The 26137-nt window shown below is 32.4% G+C and overlaps 1 protein-coding gene across 3 annotated transcripts in view; it reads right to left on the bottom strand.

Moving 5' to 3' along the window:
* Synj (synaptojanin) overlaps window positions 1-26137 on the bottom strand; it is a 92238-nt gene that overhangs the window by 40846 nt on the left and 25255 nt on the right. For all 3 annotated transcript variants that reach the window (XR_013874920.1, XM_080148199.1, XM_080148200.1), the window contains exons 18-32: window positions 23244-23312; window positions 22439-22538; window positions 21234-21361; window positions 20708-20804; window positions 20038-20101; window positions 19563-19607; window positions 19184-19237; window positions 15216-15289; window positions 14613-14743; window positions 14272-14342; window positions 13715-13826; window positions 6500-6635; window positions 5886-5986; window positions 5163-5204; window positions 3941-4046 (exon numbers count right to left, since the gene is read on the bottom strand). Coding sequence is in view for 2 of the 3 variants with exons in the window: in XM_080148199.1 (XP_080004325.1) it covers window positions 3941-4046; window positions 5163-5204; window positions 5886-5986; window positions 6500-6635; window positions 13715-13826; window positions 14272-14342; window positions 14613-14743; window positions 15216-15289; window positions 19184-19237; window positions 19563-19607; window positions 20038-20101; window positions 20708-20804; window positions 21234-21361; window positions 22439-22538; window positions 23244-23312 (1330 nt within the window). In the remaining variant the exon portion in view is untranslated. The remainder of the gene's footprint in view (window positions 1-3940; window positions 4047-5162; window positions 5205-5885; window positions 5987-6499; window positions 6636-13714; window positions 13827-14271; window positions 14343-14612; window positions 14744-15215; window positions 15290-19183; window positions 19238-19562; window positions 19608-20037; window positions 20102-20707; window positions 20805-21233; window positions 21362-22438; window positions 22539-23243; window positions 23313-26137) is intronic.

Below are 26137 nucleotides of genomic sequence, written 5' to 3'. Positions count from 1 at the left end.
TTCTAAAGTCAATTTCTCTTGGGAGGGTGGATGGTGACACTCTTCCCCAAAATAGTTATAAAACTTCCAAAAACCTATGAGAAGCTATCCTGTTAAGGAGAACCATATCGGTTCCGTGGTTAGCGAGATTCTTTGGTACAAACAAACAGACATCCTGTTATTATGTACAAAGTATATCCTATTATAAGGACCAGCGACTACGCCCTTAGAGGCCTATAGAGGAACTTGATTAGGGGGGGGGGGGGAGTTGAATTAAAAACCCATTTTTTTTATTTAAAAATAAAAAGTAAAAAACAAGGATGACAACATCCTTAAGTAGCGAAGCTCAAAAGTTATGAATGGAAATCTGGGAACTATATAAACTATAGAGTAGTGTCGTAAAAAATAAGCATTTAACTTATTTAAATAAATCACAAAACCTTTTAAAAATATATAATAACGTGAAAATCTAGAAATAAATTCAGCCCCCCAACCAATAAGCAAATCTCAATGAAATTTAGTGGAAGTATTAAGAATGAAAACTAATACAATCCCTGAAAATTACAACCGTCTATCAGGAATATGAGTAGAGAAAATCACAAAAACCCATACATCTAGGAATCGATCTAGCACTGCAACAAATAGACAAACCTTAAAGAAACTTTTTGAAAATATGTAGAATGTGAATTTATTTATTCCCTGAAAATTTCAGCCGTCTATCTTGAATAGAAGTCGAGAAAACAATGAAAAAAAGAAAATCTAGGAATAGATCTTCTAGCACCCCAACCAAAAGGCAAATCTCAATGAAAATATGTAGAATGTGAACTTATTCAATCAAAAAACAGGAGCCGAGAAAATCACGTTTCTCCGATAGCATAACGGACTGACAAAGTGATTATAGAGTAGCTTCGCTAATAAATTTTTTAGTGAGGGAGGGGGGAGTAGACCACCCCCATTTCTGATTTCAATTTTAAAAAGAAAGAGAAAATAGGGGAAGGGTGGTGATTTTTTTCTAATTTCTCTTGGGAGGGTGGTTGAACCCTCTCCCAGGACCTATGAGAAGCTACCCTGTAAAGGAGAACCATATCGGTTTAGCGGTTAGCGAGAACCTTCGGTACAAATAAACTGACAGAGAGACATACATCCTGTTATTACGTACTAAGTATATTCTATTAAATAAAGTAGTAAGTTTTTTGTCTGATGCTTAAGATTTTCATAACTACTTCATACAGTTACCGAGATGGTTTTAGGCTATTTTTCTACCATTTTGAATACAGATTCTTGAAGGGATATGGAAGGACAGAGAAAATAGCCTACAACCTCACAATGATCATGTCGGTTCAGCGGTTAGCGAGATTCTTCGTTACAGAAAAAAAGGATTTATAGGATAAATATATAATAGGATATATATAGGGTTATTTTGTCTATTGCTAAAGATCTCAGAAAATACTAGTCTTTGATACAAAGTAAATCAGTGCCTGTCTGTCTAAAGCTTAAGATCTTGGTAACCACTGAACAGATTGGGTTCTAATCATCAGGGAATATATCTACTGGTCCTGTGGTAGTTTTAGGCTATTTTCTTAGTGTGGGAAACCCACCCTCCAAAAAAAATCAACCTCCCCTCAATTTATTTTTATAAACTAATGCAAATCAGCGGGGTGGGGGAACCCCCACCGCACCCTGGGGCGAAGCCTAAATGAAAAAAATAATCACAATCTTTTTTTATATTTTTTTTTGGACAAATTTCCAACAAACGATTCTATAAAAGAGGGGACGAAGCCTCTAATCCTAGCAGAAAGTAAAAAGCTTCAAGTGCCCCGCCCCCAAAGAAAAAAAAGAAAAAAAACATCACAGGACTATTAGGTATATTCCATGAAGAGTAGAGCCCAATAGGTTCAGTGGTTACTGAGATCTTAAGCTTCTGATATACAGACGGACAAGCAGACGGACAGACATCATTCTACTTTGTATTATAGATAATATACTATTTTTGTAATACTTTTTGTACAAATACAAATAAATATACAAAAACTTTTATACTTATATTTGATTCTTATTCTTTAAAAACTGAAGATACCAAAAAATAAGACTTCTTAATCCTAAACTGAGCACCATATGATATCTCGGAAAATTTACCCGAGTATATAAAGAATTTGAAAAAAATTTTCGTAAAATCTATTAAAGGGGTAGTTGCATGAAATGCATTTAAACTTGAATTTAGTCAACTGCATATCTCTTTCTGTTCAATAGTTTAAACTAAATCTATAGGACATATATTTCAAATCCATAAATTTAAACTGTAAGTTTTAATAACATATATGCATAATTTACCTACATATTTTTGTTCTATGAAAATTTAAGATAATATTGAATTTATTTAATATAATACACCTATAGTTTTTGTTAAAATTTTCGTACAAAACATACAAATTACTTTTCTGCTAATATTTGATTCTTATTATTTAAAAAAAAAACGTAAAACGTACAAAAATACAAATTTCAAAATACGTTACGTACACATATCAAAATAACGTCCAGAACGTACACAGATTCGATGCGTAACGTACAAAACGTACAAAACGTACAAAACGTACACTCTGGCCAGTCTGGGTATATTACCTATTTTATGATATAAGATATATGATTCATCAATTACCTAAGATACAAAATAATGGAGAACCTAATGGATATAGCAGTTTGGGAGATCCTTCGGTTCACACAAACGGAGACACACACAGACAGAGATCCTTCTACTACATATATTATTATAGGGATGATCGTTTCATGTTTTGTATGTAGTTGTTGTGTATGAACATGTTAGATGTGTTTGAAGTAAATGTATCCCTTTCTCTATTTCTTGCTTGGATGAACACATATTTCATAAATGATTTGTCAGTGCCCAAAGGGGTGATTCAAATTTTTTGGACTATTTTCATACTTTTTAGGACCTTCAAAATATGAAGGGTTTAGACTATTTCCATACTTTGTGGGACCTTCAATATATGACGGATTTAGACTATTTCAATACTTTGTAGGACCTTGAATATATGAAGGGTTTAGACTATTTCCATACTTTGTAGGACCTTGAATATATGAAGGGTTTAGACTATTTCCATACTTTGCAGGACCTTTAAAATATGAAGGGTTTTATACTATTTTCATACTTGTAGGACTTTCAATTTATGAAGGGTTTGGACTATTTCCATACTTTGTAGGACCTTAAATATATGAAGGATTTAGACTATTTCAATACTTTGTAGGACCTTTAAAACATGAAGGGTTTAGACTATTTACATACTTTGTAGGACCTTCAAAATATGACGGATTTAGACTATTTCAATACTTTGTAGGACCTTCAATATATTGAGGATTTAGACTATTTCAATGCTTTGTAGGACCTTCAAAATATGAAGGGTTTAGACTATTTTCATACTTTGTAGAACCTTCAAAATATGAAGGGGGTTTGAATATTTCCATACTTTGCAGTACCTTCAAAATATGAAGGGTTTAGACTATTTCAATACTTTGTAGAACCTTCAATATATTGAGGATTTAGACTATTTCAATACTTTGTAGGACCTTCAAAATATGAAGGGTTTAGACTGCATTCATTCTTTAAAGAACAAAACAGAAATGAATAGAGAAAAAGGATAATACAGAGTTTGTTAGCTAATACTTCATTGGCATTAATTCTCTATTAATAGGACTTCAAATAGTCTGGTTTTATTAGGGAGCGCAGGGTCATTGGGCTGTTAATTATCCTGGCACCATAAGTTTCAAGCATGTTCTCTTATTCATTTACTATTAATTTTACTATTTATTACAGTGAACTCTACAAACATTTTAACCAATAATTAAATCTACAAAAGAGGTACCTATTGTTTATAATCATTTGGGATGTATATCAATTTATCGTTCATTGTCTTATCATTTAAGATCCTTAGTATAGATAAATTCTTACTTGTTATTGATCCAACGATATCTTCTGTAATTTTAACAGTACTTGGTCCCGTCAGGGGTGTGCTTACTACTGTTCCGTCAGAGGGTCCTAAGGTTTCTAGTACATCCTAGATAGATAGATATATAGGTAGATAGATAGATAGTTACATAGGTAGATAGATAGATATCACACAAGATGTATAAATTGTTTTGGGTGTGCTTACTACGGTACTGTTAGATGGTCCTGGTGTTTCTAGTACATCCTAGATAGATACTTAGATACATATAGATAAATAGATAAGTAGATAGCGAGATAGTTACATATAAGATAGATAGATATAACATCAGTCAAGTGAATAAATAGAATGTTATATGTATTTATAAAAATAGATAGATGTATAAAAAATTAATAAATAGAGATATTGGAGATTTACTGATTACTTAACCACGATAGGGTCTAATTGTTTCTAAAACATCCTATATAGATAAATAGGTAGAAAGAGATATAGATAAATAAATAGTTACCTAATAACATAAATTATTAAATAGATTGTTATAAAAAGCATTAAAAGAAAAAGAAAAAAAAATCAATTACTTTGGAAGCTAAATAGAAAAGTTAAAAATAAAGTAAATTTACATAAAAATTATTCCAGCTGTATTTAATATGTAAATAAATTGCTGTGACTTTAATAAAGGAAAAGTGTCAAACTGTTAAAAAATAATTGAGTAAATCCTCCAAATACACATTTTTTGCACTAAATTTGGTTTCAATAAATCTTTCATTCAAAACTCTCGGCTGCGCCCTAATCATCTAGGGTCTATGTTAAAACATTTAAAGACTCTAGATCTATGTGAAGTTTTCCTAAAATGGAGAATCCAATCGATTCAGAGGTTAGCGAGATCTTGACAGACAAACAAAATCCTTACTATTTTACTTTACTGGTCCCCATAGTTCTTACGAACTCTTACTCACTTTGGGGACTATTATTAAATCTTGATTGAGTTTTACAAACTAGGAATATCTAAACTTTACCACCAATCATCTAAATCCTCAGAAAGAGTAGTTTTGTTTATGATTATAGAGGATGTACATCAATTTATCATACCTTCATTATCTTATAACAAAAGTCTAAATGTTAGATAATCCGCGAGTTGTTATACTTTTTAACGTCTTTAACTATGATACAGTTAGTGTCTTTCATTTATTTTCATTGTGCTTGATATTAAACAATCTTTAGACAAACCTTTGTTATTTGTTGTTGTTTCTCGATATCAACTTCTCTGACCTTTAAAGAATAATATTAATTAATGTTACTTTGACTTAAGCAAGGCATTTGATGAACAAAATAGTTTTGGGTGAATGTTATAGTTTTAGGGTGACTTTGAAACCGATAAATATCCGCTGGATTAGAACCAGTTCTCAGCCATACTAAAAAATCATGTATAGCATCGTATTACGGACAATTTTCTACGAATATTAAAATGAAATAATAAAATTAATATCAGTTTTGTTAGCCCGGGCGATCGTTTCCTCGGGACAAAAAAAACTAGAATTAATCTTATAATTTTTCATTTTACTTTTTGCTGTTTATAATAACAATGCGATAAATAACTATACACTTCTTTTCAATTATCTACAAGGATGAAGAGATATTTTTTTTTAAATGTGAAAGTCGGACAAACAAAAATTAAGAAATATAGAGTGACAGTGCTTTTAGTTTAAAAACTGAAGTGGGATCCTAACCATGCAGGGCCTATACCTTCGGTGCCTAACCCTGCGGGGCAACGCTGTACCTTTATATCCAAACCTAACATGGAGTAAGACAATAACACATTTAAAACTACCCCTTGTCCTTTATTTTAAATCTATTACAAATAAACCCCTGTGTAATGAACGCTGGTAACTTTTAGGGAAACCGCCAGTTAAACTAATTTAATTATTTGTCAGTCTGTTTTCTAGTTTGTACCTTGATATCGATGACAGCCAGAACTGGTCTGTGGTCAGACTGTTTTAGTTCAGCCCGACCATAGTAATGGAAGTTACCAGGAACCCAATCATCTCCAACTCCTAAAATTTAATAAATATTGTTTCCAGTATGGCTTCGAAACCGATCATTATCCGCTGGATTAGAACCGGTCCTCAGCGATACTAAAATAATGTTTGTACGGCATTGTATTATAGACAGCTTTCCGCTGACTTTAAAAATGGTTTCTACTTCTGGTATGTCTTGTGGTAGTTAAGAGTAGGGTAAATGCCTGGGTCCAATACAAGCAAGATTTTGTTTCGATATACACCAAAATGAGATCATGTGGTGTAAGCCGTCCTGAATAGGCTTTCCAATGAAAGGGGAATTAACTTATCTTACTTAGAACTAATTGATGTACCACTAGCCTCCATGGGCAAAGAAAACCATCAATTTTGATCTTTATTTTTCAAATGGTAATTTTACTTTAAAGTGGGGTTTAATCTACCCACTGATAATATGGGTAAACCTGATAATGGCAAATAAAAAGCTGTCTATAAAAGGAAAATTTCAGCCCATATAATAAGCCATGGCTAATCAATCAATCAATTTAATACCTGGTAATTTCCTTGCCCTGTAGAGCACTCTGTCGGTCCAAGCAGGAACGCGGCATTTCTCACTCGTGTCGTAATCATCAGAGAAAAGGTCGTATTTGTATGTTGGCGGGAAAGTGATGTCTCCCTCGTGGAATCCCTGAATACAAATGATTTAGTTTAATAAATGGTTTAAAATGTCCAAAAATATATACAATAAAAAATTTCAGCTGAAAGAAACACAGTTATAAAATAGTCATTTTCATATAAAAAATTTATTCCTTGAACAATTTAATATAAGATTTCTCTTTATTTATAAGAGACTTTTTTATGAATAATAAAAAACGTACAGTAAAAGGAAACAAGATTAGTTTACATGAAAGCTGATGCCTTTGGAATGAAAACATACAAATACTTAAACTTCTAGACATTACTTTCATAACATTACAAGCAAATCAAGTTTGATATCAATATATGGCAGCCATACACTCTAAAATGGGCATAAAATTAATAAAAGCTCTAAATGACTCTTTGGATTGGACGTTATGTCCTAGATCGATTAGGCACAATTAGACGATTACAAAACTGTAAGAACCATCTTATAGCTCAAAAATATAGCGTGAGTTAAAATTCTCTGACTGACTGGCCAATCCTATTTAAAGTAACTTGCTCTCTAATATTTTTTAAGGTACGTCAATTATCACGGGTCTATGAAGAAATCCCTGTGACACTCCATTGCATGGGCCAAACAAATGAAAACATTTCCAAAAAAAATTATAGGTTTTACTTTCTCCGGAAAAAGTAAAATATATATGCCTTCTTAATAAAAAGTCATAAAAACAATTAAAGAATATGTATATATTATTTTTTGTTTTTGAAAATATTTATCATTCCCTGTGCATTAGTTAACTACATGAGGTACGCCTTTGTATTTTAAGCAAAAAGACTAATTACATTAAATAATTACTAGAGGCTGTGTCTTTAGCAACTAGTGGATTTGTATTCAAAGGGGCAGAAAGGTGGTAGTAAAACAGCCTAAAACCAACTAAGGACCTATGTAAAGCTTTCCTAAAATAGATACTCCAATAGGTATTAAAATCTTAAGTTTCAGACAAAAAACCTTACTACTTTATATAATAGGACTAGAGGCTCTGTAGTTAAAGGAACAAGAATAGGGCAGAAAAATTGCCAAAAACTATTCCGAAACCAATGAAAACTTCCCTAAAAAGAATAGCTCAAACATTTCCGTAGTTATTAAAATCATAAGCTTCATAAGAAATAAACGTACTAGCTACCATTTACAATAGAAATTTTTTGCTCAGCATTTATTTAAATGTTTCATATTAAAAAGTAACACCTACATATTATATGAATACGTATTATGATAAACAAATTTCAGCTGAAAGCAGAGGTTCTTATAAACTTTGATATTAGATATTTATTTCTAAATAAGTAGCTAAATTTTCATAAACAATTTCTCTTGAACGTTTCTCTTGGATAATTTCTTTTGAACAATAATTTCCCAAATAGGCAGAATAAAAGGAAGGAGTAGGTAGCGGTAAGAATCCGTAAAGGTTGTGAGTTTTAAGTTACAAACAGTAGCAGAACAATAAAAATTTAAGTTAATTTTGTAAAAAAAAAAAATTTCTATAGTTCTTTTCAGTAAGAAATACACATATTTAGTGAATATTACCGTTCTACTACTATTTTTAAGCCGTAAAACTGACACATTTACGGATTTTTAGCACAACCTACTCCTCCCTTTTTAAACAATACGTAGGTAGGTGGTTAAGTTTAAAACAAGGATGACAACATCCATAAGTAGCGAAGCACAAAAAATCGTGGATGGAAATACGTAAAAGTAGATTTAAAGTGTATTTATCCCAAAAAAGTTTGAAAATTGGACCAAAAACACCAAATATAGGGGAAATATTTAAAACATATAAAAATAGCCAAAAACCTGATAAAAGGCAGTCTGACCGCCATGGTTGTTTTCTTTAAACGACGGGAAATTTAATTTTGATTTTGATTTTGATAACTGAAAAAATATTGAAAATCGGACCATAAACACTGAAGATATGGAGAATAATGTGATAAATACAAAAATAGCCTAAAACCTGCAAAAAGGCAGTCTGACCGTCATGGATGTTTTCTTTAAACGACGGGAAATTAAATTCTCATATCTATAACTGAAAAAATTTTGAAAATTGGACCATAAACACTGAAGATATGGTGGAAATGTGAAAAATACAAAAATAGCCTAAAACCTGCAAAATGGCAGTGTAGCCGTCATGGTTGTTTTCTGTAAACGACAGGAAATTTAATTTTGATATCAATATGGAGAAAAATGTGAAACATACAAAACTAGCCTAAAACCTGCTAAAAAGGGGTCCGACCGCCCTTGATGTTTTATAGTTAATTGTGCTCCTTAATAATGGGAATGTTGTCAAAAAATTTCAGCTATCTATCTTTAATAGGAGCCGAGAAAATCACGTTTCCCCTATTCTGTCTTACACGGACGGACGGACAGACGGACGGACGGACGGACATTTCGAATTATAGAGTAGCTTCGCTACTAATAACAGCTCTTCAGAACTGAGATATGTAAATTCTGAAGAGACCACTAAGAAGCATTAACTGATATTATAAGTGGTTAAGACCAAAACCAATCGGCTTCCAGCTTTAAAATATCGACAAAGAATGACCCAACTCTGTATGAATGATTAGAATCCAAATAACCTAGCCAAAACCAATTAAAAAGGATTTAGTTTTCTTTTCATGTCTCTTGTGCCAATTATAAGAGGTTAGCACCAGCCTCCGTCAAAGTGGTGTATTCGATTTATTATCAATAGGAAAAAGCAGGTATCTTATGGGATAAGACAATGGACGATAAATTGATATACATTCCCAACGATGTTAATCTAAACTACCCCTTCTTTAATTTAAAATCATTTATTACAAATTTGCTCACTGCTAAATTAAACCAACTAATCAAAATTAAATACAAGTGCCCAAAGTTTTAAACCAACAAATAAAGAAATACATTTAAGAAACTATAAGAATGTTCACAATAAAAAAATAAGCGTAAGTGATGTTACACCCTAATAAGATTAATTTTGGTTCCCCTCCTAACAAAATTAAGATTTGCTTACGTATGTAACATGTGGTGGGTAGTTTACATCATGGATGCGCCCCTAGCATCTAGAGGGGTACAAAAATATAGCCTAAAACTATCTTGGGCCTATGTGTGGCTTCAATAAAAAGAAAGAGCAAAACGTTTCATTAGTTACAGAAATATTAACGGACAAACAAATAAATGTGGATAGAGGTAAGATAGAGTGTAGATTAATTTTAGCGTCATTGCTACTGTCTACTCCCTCCCTCCCTAAATGAATTTTAGTTGTGGCTATTAAGCATACTAGTTCTCCTAGCCTCTAGGAGCAGTTATGGGGAGGTCAATAGATAGGTCAACCCAAATGGATCAGCAATTTCCGAGATTACTACTTTATATTACAGAATTGGGGAACAGTAAAAGGCAGCTTTAACAACGCACTAGCTTTTAGAAGAGAATACAATAAACACTGTACAAATACAATAATAAGACATAATAAAAATGTGTGGGTAGATGCTTCTTTTTATTCCACATATTCTAAATTTATAGTTTCCAACTAACTTGAAATTATATTAAAGAAAAATGTGATGGTATGTGATTTCTCTCTGCTCTTATAGCTATATATCCTAAGACGTAGGTTAAGTACTTTACAAATATAATTACATAAATAAAACAGTACATACCCCAAATCATTTGAACCATTAAGATTATTGTTATAAAAGCTTTACTTCTTGACAAAATGCATATTTTGATTTTAAAAACTATTTAGTTTTGAAATAAAAACTTTACTAATGAAATAGCCTTACATTAATGATAACGTCATATTTAATTAGTATATTAATCCACTAGATATTAATTGAGATCTTTCGGTAGAGACAGAGAAACAGACATCCTGTTACTTGTATATAAGGACTCTTGGGAGGGTGAAGGTACCCTCCCTCAAAATAATAATCCTTCCCAGACCTATGAGTAGCTTCACTGTTAAGGAGAACCAAATCGGTTCAGCGGTTAGTGAGATCCTTTGATATATATTATATGAACTATTAGGAGGGTGGAGGTACCCTCCCTCGAAACAATCATACACCTTCCCAAGACCCATGAGAAGCTTCACTGTAAAGGAGGACCATATTGGTTAAGCGGTTAGCGATATCCTTCGGTACAGACAGACAGACAGAAAGACAGACATCCTGTAACTGGATTATAAAAGCTATTTAACTAAATTTATTTTGATTTTAAAAGAAAAACTTTACTAATGAAATAGTCCAACGTTAATATGGTAACGTCATATTTAATTAGTGTGTAAATCCGCTAAATATTAATAGCTAAGCAAAAACAAATCTATAATACAAAGTAGCTTGATGTCTGTCCGTCCGTCCGTCCGTCTGAAGCTTAAGATCTCGGTAACCACTGAACCAATTGGATTCTACTCTTCAGGGTATATACCTATTGGTCCTGTGGTGGTTTTAAGCTTTTTTCTTGGGGGATGGGACACCCCCAACCCCCCCAAAAACAAAAAATCCCCCCAATTTTTTTTTTTTTTTTTTTTTCTTTTGTAACCTTTTTGGAAGATTTCCACACTTTATTTACCATCTCTAGGGGCAAAGCCCCTAGAGGCTAGGGGCGAAGCCGCTAGTATATATATAAAGGAATGCTGATTAAATGACGTCACTAAGTAAACTTGAAACTAAGTAAAATATCTGCAATTTTGCATTTCAAATTATAACATTTAGCCATCAATCTTACTAAAAAAAGGTAGTAGTATGGCTGAAATAATTCTCCATTTGAATTTTTATAAACGACTTTTTTAATACCTAAAGAAAATTAGACGAATTCCCTGACTCTGCAAAATCATATGGACCAAAAATATTTTTTTTTTGTAAAAAAAAAGACTATTTTAGGTAAGGGTTGGTTAAATATAGGCTAGATAACCCCAGTGTTTAAGAGACCCCCCCCCCCCCTATTTGGATAGAAAAAGATTTGGAAGGGTTTTCAGTGGTCTATTTATTGTTTTAGTGAAAGCTCTGACAATTATTTAGAATGACAACTGCGTAAATAAAGTCATAGGTATGTTAATTCAGGACAGCCAAAAAATTGCTTATATAAAACAAAACTTCCCTAAAAATATATTTATTAGTACAGCCTTTTCGAGATATTTGGTAGCTTTAAAAAACTGTATAAATTTACATCCGGCTTTTTAAGGATTAGGTTCTGAATTTTTTTCTTAATATTAATAAAAATGGATATGTGTAACAAAAGAAATGTTTTATTTTCTCACATTTTTATCTGTGATCTTCAGGGGTAAGACAATGACCGATAAATTGATGTATATCCCCAATGATGATAAAGAAAATTGCCTCATTTTGTAAAATAACATTATGGGCCAAAAAGTTTGGTACTGCTAAGTACTCAAAGTTTTTTAATGAATGAAAAATAAACCAGTTTAATATAATTCAAATAATTAAAATACATATTTTCTAAATGAAAGCAATTTGTTGTAATATCTAAATGTCTCTGGGTATATTTTTCAATGGTTTGACGTAAATATGGCAAAAGTAAATGTTTACTTTACAGGGATAATTTAGAGTATTAATCAAGATACTTACTACATACGCCTGTCATGGTACATACAGTTTTAAAAAAACATCTTTTTATTTGTTGGCTTAAAAACTAAAAATTACTTTGGTTAGTTTGTTCAAACTAACAGTAGCTATTCTTAGAATAATTTTAATCAAAATTTTTTTTTCATAATTTGGGGTGAACATATTTTTTCGTCCATTGTCTTATCCCTGATTCTTTATGCATTTGGCGAGTCTTTTTGTCAGTAGCGAATATATTTAATCATAAATCTATGCTTGTTAATAATGTTCTATCGATTTCAAACCTTGCTTGAAGATTCTGTAGCAATGTTGAACAATTTTAGGCTTTTTGATACTTATTTCCAAATAATAGAATTGGGGGGGGGGGGGGGATCTATAAGAGCCATTTCGGTTCAGCAGTTAGCGAGATCCTTCTGTACAGACAGACTGACATCTTGTTAAATTTATATAATAATTGAATAAAAGACGTCATCAAGTATGTTTGCACTCTAATTTAATCTCTCTTATATTTATCTCCGTATGCTAGGTGGTATCCATTGTTGTCTTAACAGTTACCTTATATCAAACAATGAATAAGGATTTCTGGCAGGGCTCGGCAGTCGCGCGTCAACTCAGATAAATCAATTTTTACAATTTAAAAAAACATATGGTAGTCTAAACCTAAACAAAATATGACAATTCCTCTACTTACACAAATTATTTAAGCCTCCAAACGGTTTTAATTTAAGGCTATGTTTCGGCTGCCGAGCCATAATTTCTGGGAAGAAAGTGCCAACAAAAATTATGGAAATTTACGTGACTGCGTGTTTTATATAAATAAAAGTTTCTTTTTATTAGTTGGTGGATAAAGATAACTAAAGTGACAAACAGACGAACGGTCAAACATACTTTTATTTTAAAAAGCTAAGTTAACTTAACTTAACTTTCTGGTTGAAATTAGTTTTTTAGGCGTGACATTAGAGTAAAAAAATACCTAGAGGGGGAAGGGGTTATATAACAGCATGTCCCCACCCAGTGGACCATGAGCAAAATTTCCATTGTATCTTTGAATACAATGAATACGCCAATAGCGTCGTTGGGAATATTAACCTAGCCAAGTCACTACAAAAGAGCCGAAAAAAATTTGCTAGCAGGCCAAAAAGGTCCCACTTAGATCCACTTAGTTGTCTGGATTATACATCTATATTGATAGATTTATTAGCGTGGCTTTGCTTTGTCTTTTATACCCATCCAAATTTCGGGTATAGTCCCTTTCGTGGCAACAACTCCTTAAGGGGCGATTCTTCGTATTTTTCACAGTAGCATTTCTTCTATTTCTAGCCCCTGCGATGGGCTCTAACACTGCGGGGTTAATTGTCTAACCTTGTGGGGCAATCACTTAATCCAATATAACCTAACCTAAAATAACCCATAAAAAGCCATTTTAAAAATACGAGGAATCTCCCTTTAAGGGGCGTGGCCACGAAAGGGACTATTCCCCTAATTTCTTATCCCTGTTTCTTTGTTATCTACCAACCAATCCTATTCTACCTGGAAGACGTTTCCAGCTGACTGTTCAATCTTAAGCTGATCAGCCGCCAGCAGCTCTGTCAGATCATTGTTGGCAACGGCGGTGGCTGCTTCTTCGCGGCTCATATTAACCCTAAAAAAGGGAAAGATTTCGTTTTTATAAAAAAACAATACCTGATAAAAATAAGGTATTTAAATTTTTAACTTTCAGATTATTATCATTCTTTATTAATATGTGTGAGATTCTAAAGTGTATTAAATCAGACCCTGTGTGCCTTTTTTTTTGCAGCGATGCTTTTTTATGATTTGCCTTGTCTGTCCGTCCGTTCATAACAATATTGGAAAATGGGATTTACTCTGCAGCTATTTCAGATTAATTACCGACATGGTTCTCCTTTACAATGTAGCCCTTCAAAGGTCCTTGAAGGAATTATAACTATTTTGGGAGAGGGTACCACCACCATCCAAAAAATATATATATTACTTTTCATTTTAAGACCAAAATTGAATACTTTGGGGTCAAATCACCCAAAGCCCCCTTAGGCCTCTAGGGGCGTAGCCGCTAGTTTAAATTATACCTGTAATTAAAATCGCCACACCAGAACACAAAATCATGATTCAGTACTGTTCGTCCGTTAGGGAAGGTCACCTACAAATAAATATAATTTTAAACATTCCTTAAATTAACAAGAATGATTAAATCCACAGAAGTAAAGCTAACCAAGTCAAATAAAAGACTGTTATCAAATTTTAAACAAACAGAATAATGTTTAGAAGTCTGAACAAAACTAATATGTCACAAAATATGGACATACTTACATTTTAATTTATACAGAAATCAGATTCTTCGGTACAGACAGACAGACAAACACACACAAACATAAAAATGCTTTTACTTTTATATACAGATTAGTTTTACCTTTTTGATAGCCTCTGAATAGTCGTTGTTTCTTTCTGATATATTAGACTGACCAGCTGCAAAATGTGAACACAAGAAACATAGAGAACTTGACCTGTAGGTCAGACTGATAGCCACTGCTCCTTTGTTTCCTTCAAGAAAAATAATATAAGTTTGAAAAACAGACGACTGTCTATGTGTCTAGGTATTTGTATGTCTGTCTTTCTATTTCATATACACCTGTCAATTTATATGTCTGTCTGTCCATCTGTCTGTATGTAATCTATTTATCTATCTACGCCTGTGCATATCTATCTATCTCTATTTCTATCTATGTCTATCTTTGTATATCTATGTATATTTGTGTCTATCTATGTGTATATAACTGTAGCTCCACCCTCACCTATTAATCTGTTTGTCCATCTGTTTACGTATCAAATATTTGCCTGTCTGTGTCTGTCTATCGTAATCTATCTACCTGTAACCTATGTATGTGTATACCTGTAGCTCCGCCCCTACCAGTCTTAACATCATCAACAAAAACATCTGTCAATCTGTTTATCTGTCACTATATCATATATTTATCTATCAATTATCTATCTATCTATCTATCTATGGGTATACCTGTAGCTCCACCCATACCAGTCTTGACATCATCCACAAAAACATCCTTTATATGCTTGGCCAGGTGAGGCCTGTAACAATCAAATTTTGAGCTTATTTTATTGACATTTAAAAAGTAATGATAAAAACTGTACCTACCTAACATGATTAAAATTACCAAGAAAGGTACTTTTAGTGCTATTATCAATTGTAATAACCTAAAGATAATACTTAAGCATCGTAAAGTTCGGTTATCAACGGTTACCAAAAAAATGACCCTTACCCAGCCAGAATAGTCGTAAGGAAACGTCCGATATATACTATTTTATCGCCAAAATTGTATTTTATAGAAAAAATTGCTAGGGATTAATTCGAATTTGTAGTAAAAATCGCGACAACCTCGATTTGGCTAAGATATCGTATGTGTCTCGCATTTTATGTTTGTCAACACACACTTACAAACAGACACACAACCAACATATAATCAAAATCATTGCGTGATAAATATAGTTTATAAAATTGCTGCTAGGTATTCACATTACTTTATATAGACAATTTAAATTTTTCTGTTATCAAACAAAATAAATTTTAAAATGTTATAACATAATATCATGTGTAAATGATCTATTATTATAAAAAAAATTTGAAAGCATTTTCATTTTAAACAACAGCAAGTGTACAAAAATGTCTAAATACTAAATAAATAAGATAGATTTGGTATGGTATACCAACTACTTCACAAGTAATAATTATAATGGAAACAGATTTGAATTCTCTATAATAATTTTAGAGGAAACACAGAGATAAACCCTGTTTCTCTCTCTCTCTCTGTATGCAAAGTACAATCTTTGTATGTTATGAATATGACTATTTCACGTAACCTTTTCCTTACATAAAAAACTACATGATGTTAAATATTTTTTAATTTATGATTTGTGTTTGATTTAAGCATGTTATTTAAGCGAAACTCACACTATTTTATTTCAAAATCGAAGCTGTTTCGTGCATCTGTAAGGACCTTTTAGCATTTAACGCATGCATATCGTCAATGTGAATTGGGCTTTTATTTAGCGATATCATAAGAACTTGTGTGCAATTGCTCTACGAAATTGCACGCGATTGTAGCTCGATAGTAACTCGACTTTCTGGCTGGGTAATCATTGATATAGAATATCCAGGGACAAGGGAAGGCTATTCTGGCAAACAATGCTTTAGAGCTGATTTCATAGATTTCCAGTTAAAACTAGATGATGAGATTAAGCAACTTTTGGCAGAATTTGATAAGAATCTCAAGCATTATTTTATTAGTTTTTGCTCACTTTACTACAAGCCATGCAAAAATGATGGTCAGAGATTAGTTCCATGTTCAGTTTTGAGATGAACGAGTTGAATAATGCTTTTTACATATTTTATCTAAATCATAGACTACTCATAAATTATATGTTTAATAGTGAATAAAATTTATTGAAAATCCCAAAGAGTGGATAGCTGTAATATTTTCAAAAATATTTAAGATTGTTTAGATATTTATCTCATCTAAAAATTTTACATAAAAAAAGTTTTTACGACACCTATCAATAAAATTCTGAACTACATAACTATTCTTTTCCAAATCCTAAATTTTATAATATATGTTGTGGTTTAATTTGGTATTTCTTGACAACTTCTTGCCTCTAATTGTGAAACAAGTTGGAGGGAAGTGGCGAAATGGGTAACATAAATTAGAAGCTTCCCTGAAATCATGATTTATTATGTACTGCAATACTAAAAACAACTAATCTTCTCCGAATATTAACATTTACAAACTTTTTACAGAATTTAAAATATGGGTAATTTCCCCCATAGTGCCTTGTAGAGCACAGAATCCCCACTTTCCCGACCATTAATTTAAAACAAATTGTAAACGACCAAAGGGGGAGGGAGTCTTGGTATAGCATTAAAGAAACCAAAAGATATAATTCAAATAAGGAGGGGGATCAGTGCTTGATAGGCAACTTTGTGGTAAGGCACCAATATATGTTTATTATGCTTATTCTAAATTAAGTTGATCGTCAAATAGAATTTAGTTCTTAATGTTTCTAGGTCATTTATTTCTTAAAAGCAAAGCTTTTCTATAATTAGGGTCGGTCCGTAACAGTTAGCTTTTTTCATTAATCAAAAAAGGTTAGGATTGTCCTTTCGATTTCAAACTTTATATGCTAATTCCTATAGCAGTTAGGTACAAATTCGAAAGCGCAGCAACCCTATAATCATTACTAGAAAGTCCGTACGTCTATTTTAAAGAAGCTTTTCTATAATTAGGGTCGGTCCATAAGTCCGTCCGTACGTCCATCCGTTACAGTTAGCTTTTTTCATTAATCAAAAAAGGTTAGGATTGTCCTTTCGATTTCAAACTTTATATGCTAATTCCTATAGCAGTTAGGTACAAATTCGAAAGCGCAGCAACCCTATAATCATTACTAGAAAGTCCGTACGTCTATTTTAAAGAAGCTTTTCTATAATTAGGGTCGGTCCATAAGTCTGTCCGTACGTCCATCCGTTACAGTTAGCTTTTTTCGTTAATCTAAAAAGGTTAGGATTGTCCTTTCGATTTCAAACTTCACATGTTAATTCCTATAGCAGTTAGGTACAAATTGATAAGCGCAGCAACTCTATAATCATTACTAGAAAGTCCGTACGTCTATTTAAAACAAGCTGATTTTTTACTTTATATGTTCAAATTATCCTAGTCATCTGATTTTTTTAATACTGATTCCTATTACAACAAGGTATAGTGTTATAAGCGAAGCTTCTCTATAACTAGTCTTAAAAACGTTAGTATGTGCTTAAAGAGTAACATGTATTTGATAAGTTTTGCAACAAATTTACTTACAATTTTGCATAGACATATGTTCAGTTTATTCAGTTCTGTCACTCTATAAGTGTTAATGTTCGATTTCCTTCCAATTCAGAGCTTCGCTTTTATAGATGTTGTCATCCTTGTTTTAATAAGTAATGAGCAAAGGATTTTAATTTTGAGCTTTAAAGTAAGATGTTTTTAAGATATTGAATCAATTTGAAACTTTTACTTTAACTTGCTCTAAAGGGTTAATTAGGAAGTGTTTGAAAATGAGCCGAAGTAAAAATTTGTCAAAATATTTTGTTTTTTGTCTTTAAACAGTTACAAATTTTATGGGTAGGAAAAATATTTCAAGATTTTATTTTTAGGAAGTATTTAAAAATGTTTTTTTAATCTCCCTACTGTTTTTTTTTTGTTTTAAATCGGTCTGCTAATAACATTAATAATCAGGGTTCAGCAGCCGCGCCTCAGCCTCATTTTTAATCCTGCTTGTGAGCAGAAAAAGAAATTTCAGAAAGAAGGATTGTATGCTAAAGAGCAGTTTTATACATCCAGCTGAATATTATAGTAATAAAATGACAATATCACTGAGGCTTAAACGCGGCTTACGTGCGGCTGCCAATCACTGTTAATAATCTACACACTTTTGATGAGGTTTAGTGAATTTAGATTCGCGAATTTATACTCTTACATAATCTACTACAAGCCCCTTTTAATAATAGTTGAATCATCGATAATATTACACACTCATAAAGGTTTCGTGATTAGATTGCATGATTTTAATAGACTTTTTGGTCAGAGAAACCTTCCCTTGTCCCTGAGAATATCGAAATGATGATCGCCTTCCGTTTTGTTTTAAGTAGATACCTAATTCTTTATTTTTCGAAAGGTTTCGTGAATTTACCTAATGAACAAGAATTGAAGTAAGCTCAATTGCAAAAATGCCTGCTTGCTATCGGGTAGGTGTCGGGAACGAGTCTGGCAGGTGACACTAATAATGATAAACTACGCCATAAACAGGCGCAACTAATTACCATGCACAGTTAAGACTTACAGTCAAGGGCCGTGCAATTAAAGGGTTGGTTGTCGCAAATCATTAAAGCGGATGATGCTCTGGGGTTCTCTTGATAATGAAGCTCAAATTTTCCTGACAAATATATAGAGACACACTCCAACTAGTTGTTGATACGTCACCAGGCAGTACCTAAACAACAGGGATGTGAAGGGATAGGACACTTAATGAACCAATCAATCAAAATTTAATAAAAGTATTCAACGTTTCTTAGCTAACTAGTTAGAAATCTAAAACAAGTTTGGACATATTTATTAAAGAGGTAATTTTTTCCATGAGCGATTTCTTAAGAGAGCAAGCATGATGCTATCCACCCCTGCCCGAAACCTATATCATATGAAGCTTTAATGATAAGGAGGTAATGATATAGGTCCAGTGGTTAGAGAGATATTCTAAAAATAACACACATACATACATACAAACAACTTACTACTTGAAAAGAATTGATGAAACCAACCTTTCGTCTCTTGATAAAGTCTTGCCCAGTTCCACAGCCCATTCTGATGACATCAGAGTTTAACATTTCTTTAATATTATTTATAAAGCTAAGAATGTCGTGGATCTAAAGGGAAAAGACAATGGCTGATAAGTTTATGAACATCCCAAATGATGATACACAAAATTATCCCTTCTGATGATTTTTATTAGTGGTTGAAACGTTTGGATACTGAACTGAATGAACCAACCTAACAAAATTCAACAAAAGTCCCCAAAGTTTTTAACCCAGCGAATAAAAAAATATTATTTAAAAAATTTGGGGACTAGTGTTTTAACAGCCTAATGTCCCCTCCCTCCCTGGAAGACTGTCCACATTAAGTATCCAGTATATAACTAATTTTGAAATTTTTTAGGGATGGCAATCCGAATCCGCCCAATCTTGCCCTATTTTTGGACCCAGAATCTGAATCCGCAATTCAAATGTTAAAATTCCTTTGGCATTTTCTTTGCTTGCATTGACAATATTTTTAGCGTCCAAATCCACCATTTCTTCAAAACCTAGGTCAAACATTTAGAATTAATCAGTGTTCCTCAAGGATAAGACAATAAACGAGAAATTTCTGCAGCATATAAACAAATAAAGACAAACAAAATAACTTCTTCGATAGAATGTAATTATAGGAAACTTCTAGATTAAATCAAAATTCAACTAAAGTCCCCAAAGTTTTTAAGCCGACTATTAAGATAACGTATTTATAAAACTTTTGGTACTAGTAGAATCCACAGTTCAATTTATTCAAACAATTTGGAAAAGGGAGATTCTGTGCTCGTTAAGCACTTGGAGGGAAAGCACCAAATGACCCTTTAGACAACGACCAATAAGTCAACAAATTAACCCTTCACATGAAGTTTATTGACAAGGTAGAAAACAATGGATATAGTATACGTGGATATTATGACAGGGAAAAAACTACGTTGCTAACATGGAACTTATTTATCCAGTTCATTCATTCAGTAGGACGGGAGGGGATGGGGTAAAGTAGGTGGATGGATTGTATCGTTATTTTAGCCATCTGTATCACTTTATTTGAGTACATGAAAATCTGGTGCAACATCCAGGTAAATATATATCCATTATGATATCTGATATTAAAAAATACTAACCAATAGCAAAAATGTCGATAGGAACATGATTCTCCTCGGTATCAATGAGGTTCCCATTCTTGTGTGCGTCTAACAACCAATCATCCAGTGAAACATCCTAAATAGTTACAAACTTTATTCCGATATGGCTTCTAAACCGATTAATATCCGCTGGATTAGAACCGTATTACAGACAATTTACCACAAAAAAATAATATTATAATAAAATCACATAGCTTTAGGCTATCTTATTTCTAATCAAAGCCATTGGATGGTTTTAGGCTATTTCATCCTAAGTAACCGGATGTCTGTCTGTCTAGGTGTTCAAACAGATCTCGCTAACTGTTAAACCGATATGGTATTTCTTTGCAATGAAATTTCTAATGTGTCCTGGGAAGGTTTATAAGTATTATGGGGGAGGGTACCATCACCATCCCAATTGAAATCATCCCTAGAATAAAATCCCCTCAATTATTTTTTCTTTTCTTTTTAAAATGTAGAGTCCCCGTCCTCCACAAATGCCCCTAGAGGCGCAAGCGCTTGTTACCTTATAAACAACAGATCTGAAGTGTTTGCCACCGTTGATATTGTAAGTTCCCACTCCGACCCTCAGAGGTATAAAGTCAGAGAATTCAGACCAGCGCTTCAACACACTTTGTAACAGCGGTACAGGAGCTAAAAATAAATTCTAGATCTAGTGCAGTTCACGGTAAAATGTTCCGATCCTGATAACGATTATCTTTAAAAATCTATAGACTTTACCAGTGTTTCGGAGCCGGGAGCAGCAACATTTTTGGTGGAGCCGGATCCGTATTTTTCGTTAAAAACGGCTCCGGCTCCGGATTAGCTAAAAATGATTTTTAAAGTAATATTATAATTTAGCAACGGTCTATTTCCATATAATAAACTGAAAACCTATTGTTACTTAACAAATAGACACACATCCTTCTACTTTATATAGCTTTAATCAAATAAAAGCAAAATATTTTATATTATTTATTTTATTTTATCAAATTCAATAATGAAAAAAAATTTATCTATTAATTTTAAGGTAGGAGCCGGAGCCGTATTTCAAAATACTGGTTCGTTGAGCCGGAGCCGCATCAAAATTATACGGCTCCGACACCCTGGACTTTACCATTTTACAGTGAACTTCACTGGATCCTAAATTCTTTTAGGCAAAGTAATAAGGTAGAGTTTTGTTTGTCCGTTAGGATCTCGCTAACCCCTGAACTGATCTAGTTCCCCATTATCTGGAAGCTTACCTTAGGTTATCATTTTGTTTAAGGTAACTTTATGTATTTGTAAATTTAAGTCCGTAGCGGATAGCTCTTATTGTTAATTCAGGCATGTTAGAATTGTCCAGCAGCAACTCTTAAACCGTTACCAGAATGTCCGTACGTCAATTAAAACTGGTTGATTTTCAACTTTTTTTACAAGAATTTATTATGAGGTAAAAATATCCTTTTCATCGGATTTTTTGAATACTTATTCCTATTACAACAATGTAAGATGTTATAATCGAAGCATCTCTTTAATCTAGAACTGTAATATGTCCTTAAACATTATCCTGTATTTGGGGAGTATTGAAACAAATTTACTTAAAATTTTGTTTAAACTCATGCATTTATATTTTGGTTATTCAGGTCTGATACAGTGTTAATGTTCAATTGGTCCTAACTTTTCAGAGCTTTGCTTTTAAGGATGTTGTCATCCTTGTTATTAAATGAAGCAATCAAAAATTAAACTTACCATGGAAATATTTGTTAGGCAGAAGAAGTTTGACCCTGTCGGCAAAGTCTGTGTTCCTCCCAGTTCCGTGGATCAACAAATCAAAAGCCTCCTGTTTGTCCTACAAATAAATTATTTTCCAGTATGGCCTCGAAACCGATTAATATCTCAATTTGAACCGGTTCTAAGCCATACGAAAAAAAATATGTCTAGCATCGTATTGTATCCAGTTTTCTGGAGATGCCGAAGGCACGGGATAACAAACTTGTTAATCTTTTAATTGTACATTTTAATATCCGCGGAAAGCTGTTTTTAATACAATTCGATAAATAACTATTAAACAAACGGAAGCATCAGGAATAGGAATTAATTAAATTTGGAAGTTCTTTTTCATTTCAATGTCTTCAAAACATTGAGAGAAAAAATCTTCGAACTGAAAAAAATTTAGGAAATCCTCCAATGAAAATATCCAATAATTTTATTGATAATCTTTCCAGTGCACCGTGTAAAAATGAGATTTTTTGTTCTTAATATATAAAAGAACTAGCAGCTTCGGCCCTATCCTCTAGGGACATTGACCCAAGAGGTAATAAAAAAAATAAAAAATGGGTAACACTCCCTCCCCTCACTTGCGATCGACTGCGTCAATTTGTGGTAGCAAGAAAATAGCATAAAACCACAACATGATCAGTAGGTATTTTCCCTGAAGAGTAGAATACAATCGGTTCGGTGGATCTTAAGGGACAGACGGACGGACGGACGGACATACATAATTCTACTTTGTAATAGATTTACTTCTCAAATTAGACTTTGAATTTGAACTTACTTTGTCAAGAAGATTGTTTTGAATAGTTCTTGCCGCTGACCTCGCTCCATCCAACAGTTTAGATCCTCCCTGAAGAATACAAATCCTTTTCTTAAAGTAAGAGTATGTCTATCCGTCTGTGGTCTGTACAGAAGGATCTCTCTGCCATCTGAGCAGATATGATACGGGACAAGGGAAGGTTTATAACAATTTTTGTGGAGGGTACCACAACCCTGTAAAAAATATCTATAATCTGTAAAAAAAAATTTTTGCACATATTCTTTTTGAAACTTAAATTAAAGATTCTATATCATACAGAAGTTAAGTAAAACAAATTGCATTACAAACATCAGAAAGACGGGCGAAATGTATTATTGAGAAAATGATTTCAGGAGTAATAAAAAGCAAATTGTATTTTCACCAGAATACTTTCATTTCTCCCATAGTTTTACAGAGAGACTGACGGACCAGTTGAGTTATACAAAAGATACCCATTGGAATTGAAATTTTAAGCAAAAAAATGAGCAGTCTGTCTTTAATAGAAGTAATACAAATCAAAATTTTGCCAACATAATTAACGCATTTACAGACATTTAAAATTATAGAGTAGATTCCCTTAGTATGGTAATGAAGGATCTCTTATCAATTATAAGCAATAATAAGTTTTGAAGCAAATGACGAAAGAGTTTTAAAATAGTACGTTTAAGCAAATGAAATGCATAAATTGAAATTAAATCAAAAACACATTATCTCCTAAAAGAAAGGGATTATTGTACTTAATTCTGCATATTTTGAGAAAAATGTTTTTTACTTCGACAATGTTGTTTTTGATAAAAATAGAAGATTTTAGTTTAAAACGTTCATTGATCGCGAGGTATTTATATACTAGATTTGTATATCTATAAGTTTATTATTACTTTTAAAGGGGTAGTTTCACGAAATTCATTTGAACTTAATTTAGTGAACCGCATATTTTTTCCGGGTTAATTGGTTAAACTACATTTATATGCATATATTTGAAAGAATTTCAATTTTCTACCACGTAGTCTTGATATTTTTAAAACTACGTGGTAGAAAATTGAAATTCTTTCAAATATATGCCATATAAATATAGTTTAACCCATTAACTAGCAAAAAATATGCGGTTCACTAAGTTAAGTTCAAATGCATTTCGTGAAACTACCCCTAATGATAGGAATTATAAGCCATACCTATAACAAATCTTCTACTAGGATTCCTATCATGATAATAGGCTATAATTTTAGATCCCTATAAATACCTGCTAAGCACAGCAAGACCAGACATCTAAAGGGATAAGACAATGGTAGATCAATTGATGTACATCCCCAATGATGATACTCAAAATTATCCTTTCTTTAGAGTGAAATTATTGGTTAAAACGTTTGATCACTTAACTTAATAAATCAACCAATCGAAATTCACTTAAGTCCCCAAAATTGTTAAGCCAACTAATAAGAAAATGTTATTATAAAACTTTGGGGACTTGTGTAATAAACATCCCATTGTCCCCTCTCTATCTGCCTTAAGACATACATTGTTATAATAGAAAGGCTTCGCATTTAAAAGCTGTGGAAGAGTCGTAGTAATTGCATATATGTAGGAAAATGCTATTTTTCTTCCTTCCTTTCCTAAGTGATATATTTGACATCTTTATTTGAAACTTTTTCTGCTAATGTTCAACGCTTGTCCTTTCGAAAAGGAGCAAAGCTATTAGATAATTCCTCTACTTTTTTAGAAGTTTTAACAAAAAATTATTTATTTAGCGTGTTATTCAAAACAAAAATTTCAATCTTCTAAAGATTTGACCAACATTAGCAGGGAGAGAGGGGACATTATTGGACTATAAATATTACTTTAATATAGTAAAAAAAAAAACTTTGTATTGGGGATTTATTACATAAAGGGTTTCCAATTTTAAAACAAACAAAAAAAACACATAACACATTGATATTCATTTACCGCATTATATTATAAACAGCTTTCCGCTGATATGAAAATGTACAATTAGAAGATTAAAACCAGTTATGATAGCCCCAAAATACCGAAGGCACGGGCTAACTACACTGGTTTTAATCCTATGATTTTACTTTTTTATATTCGTAGAAAACTGGATATAATACGATGCTATGCATAATTTTCTGGCTGAGAACCGGTTTTAATCCAACGGATATTAATCGGTTTCAAAGCCATGCTGGAAAATATCTTTTACAAGACATTTTGGAATACCCATTACCATGGCAAGGGATTGTCCTTGTTATCTCAACTTTGAATGACATTTTTTTCATTGCTAGTATGACGTCACCGAACAAAGGGTTATCTACCTTGTGTTTTATTTGTATTTTCAAACAGTGACGAGTCATTCATACTATATTCCAGATCTTTCAGAGATCTGAAGGGATAAGACAATGAATGATAAATTGATGTACTTTCCAAATTATGATACACAAAATTACCCTTCTTGTAAATGAAAATTATTTGAGTAGTTTGAACCAATCAATCAATATTTACTAAAAATGTTAAGGCCAATGAATGAAAAAAATCGTGTTGAAGCATAAAACTTTGGGTATAAAATATCAAATATCCCCTCCCTTCCTGAGTTCTCGTAAATAGTAAATTCTAAAGTAGCTGGATGAATGACTGTCTGGTTTATATGCGTATTGCGTAACCAATAAAATTGTAAAATAAACAGTTGTCAGGTGTATGCTTTGGAGAATAGCAACATACTAGTCAACGGACAAATTGTTTTTTTATTTAAAAACTGTAGTATAAGGTTTATTAAAATAATCGATATAAAAAAGAGTTTGGTATTCTCATATCGGTATTGTTTAAGGTCCATATGCAATTTTTTCTAAACTACCGAATTTAAGGCAAACCAAATACCAGAGACGTCCAAG

The sequence above is a fragment of the Acartia tonsa genome, chromosome 14 (genome assembly GCF_053477335.1).
Source record: "Acartia tonsa isolate MP-2025a chromosome 14, ASM5347733v1, whole genome shotgun sequence".
NCBI classification, from domain to species: domain Eukaryota; kingdom Metazoa; phylum Arthropoda; class Copepoda; order Calanoida; family Acartiidae; genus Acartia; species Acartia tonsa.
This window is presented reverse-complemented; position numbering and strand designations above follow the sequence as displayed.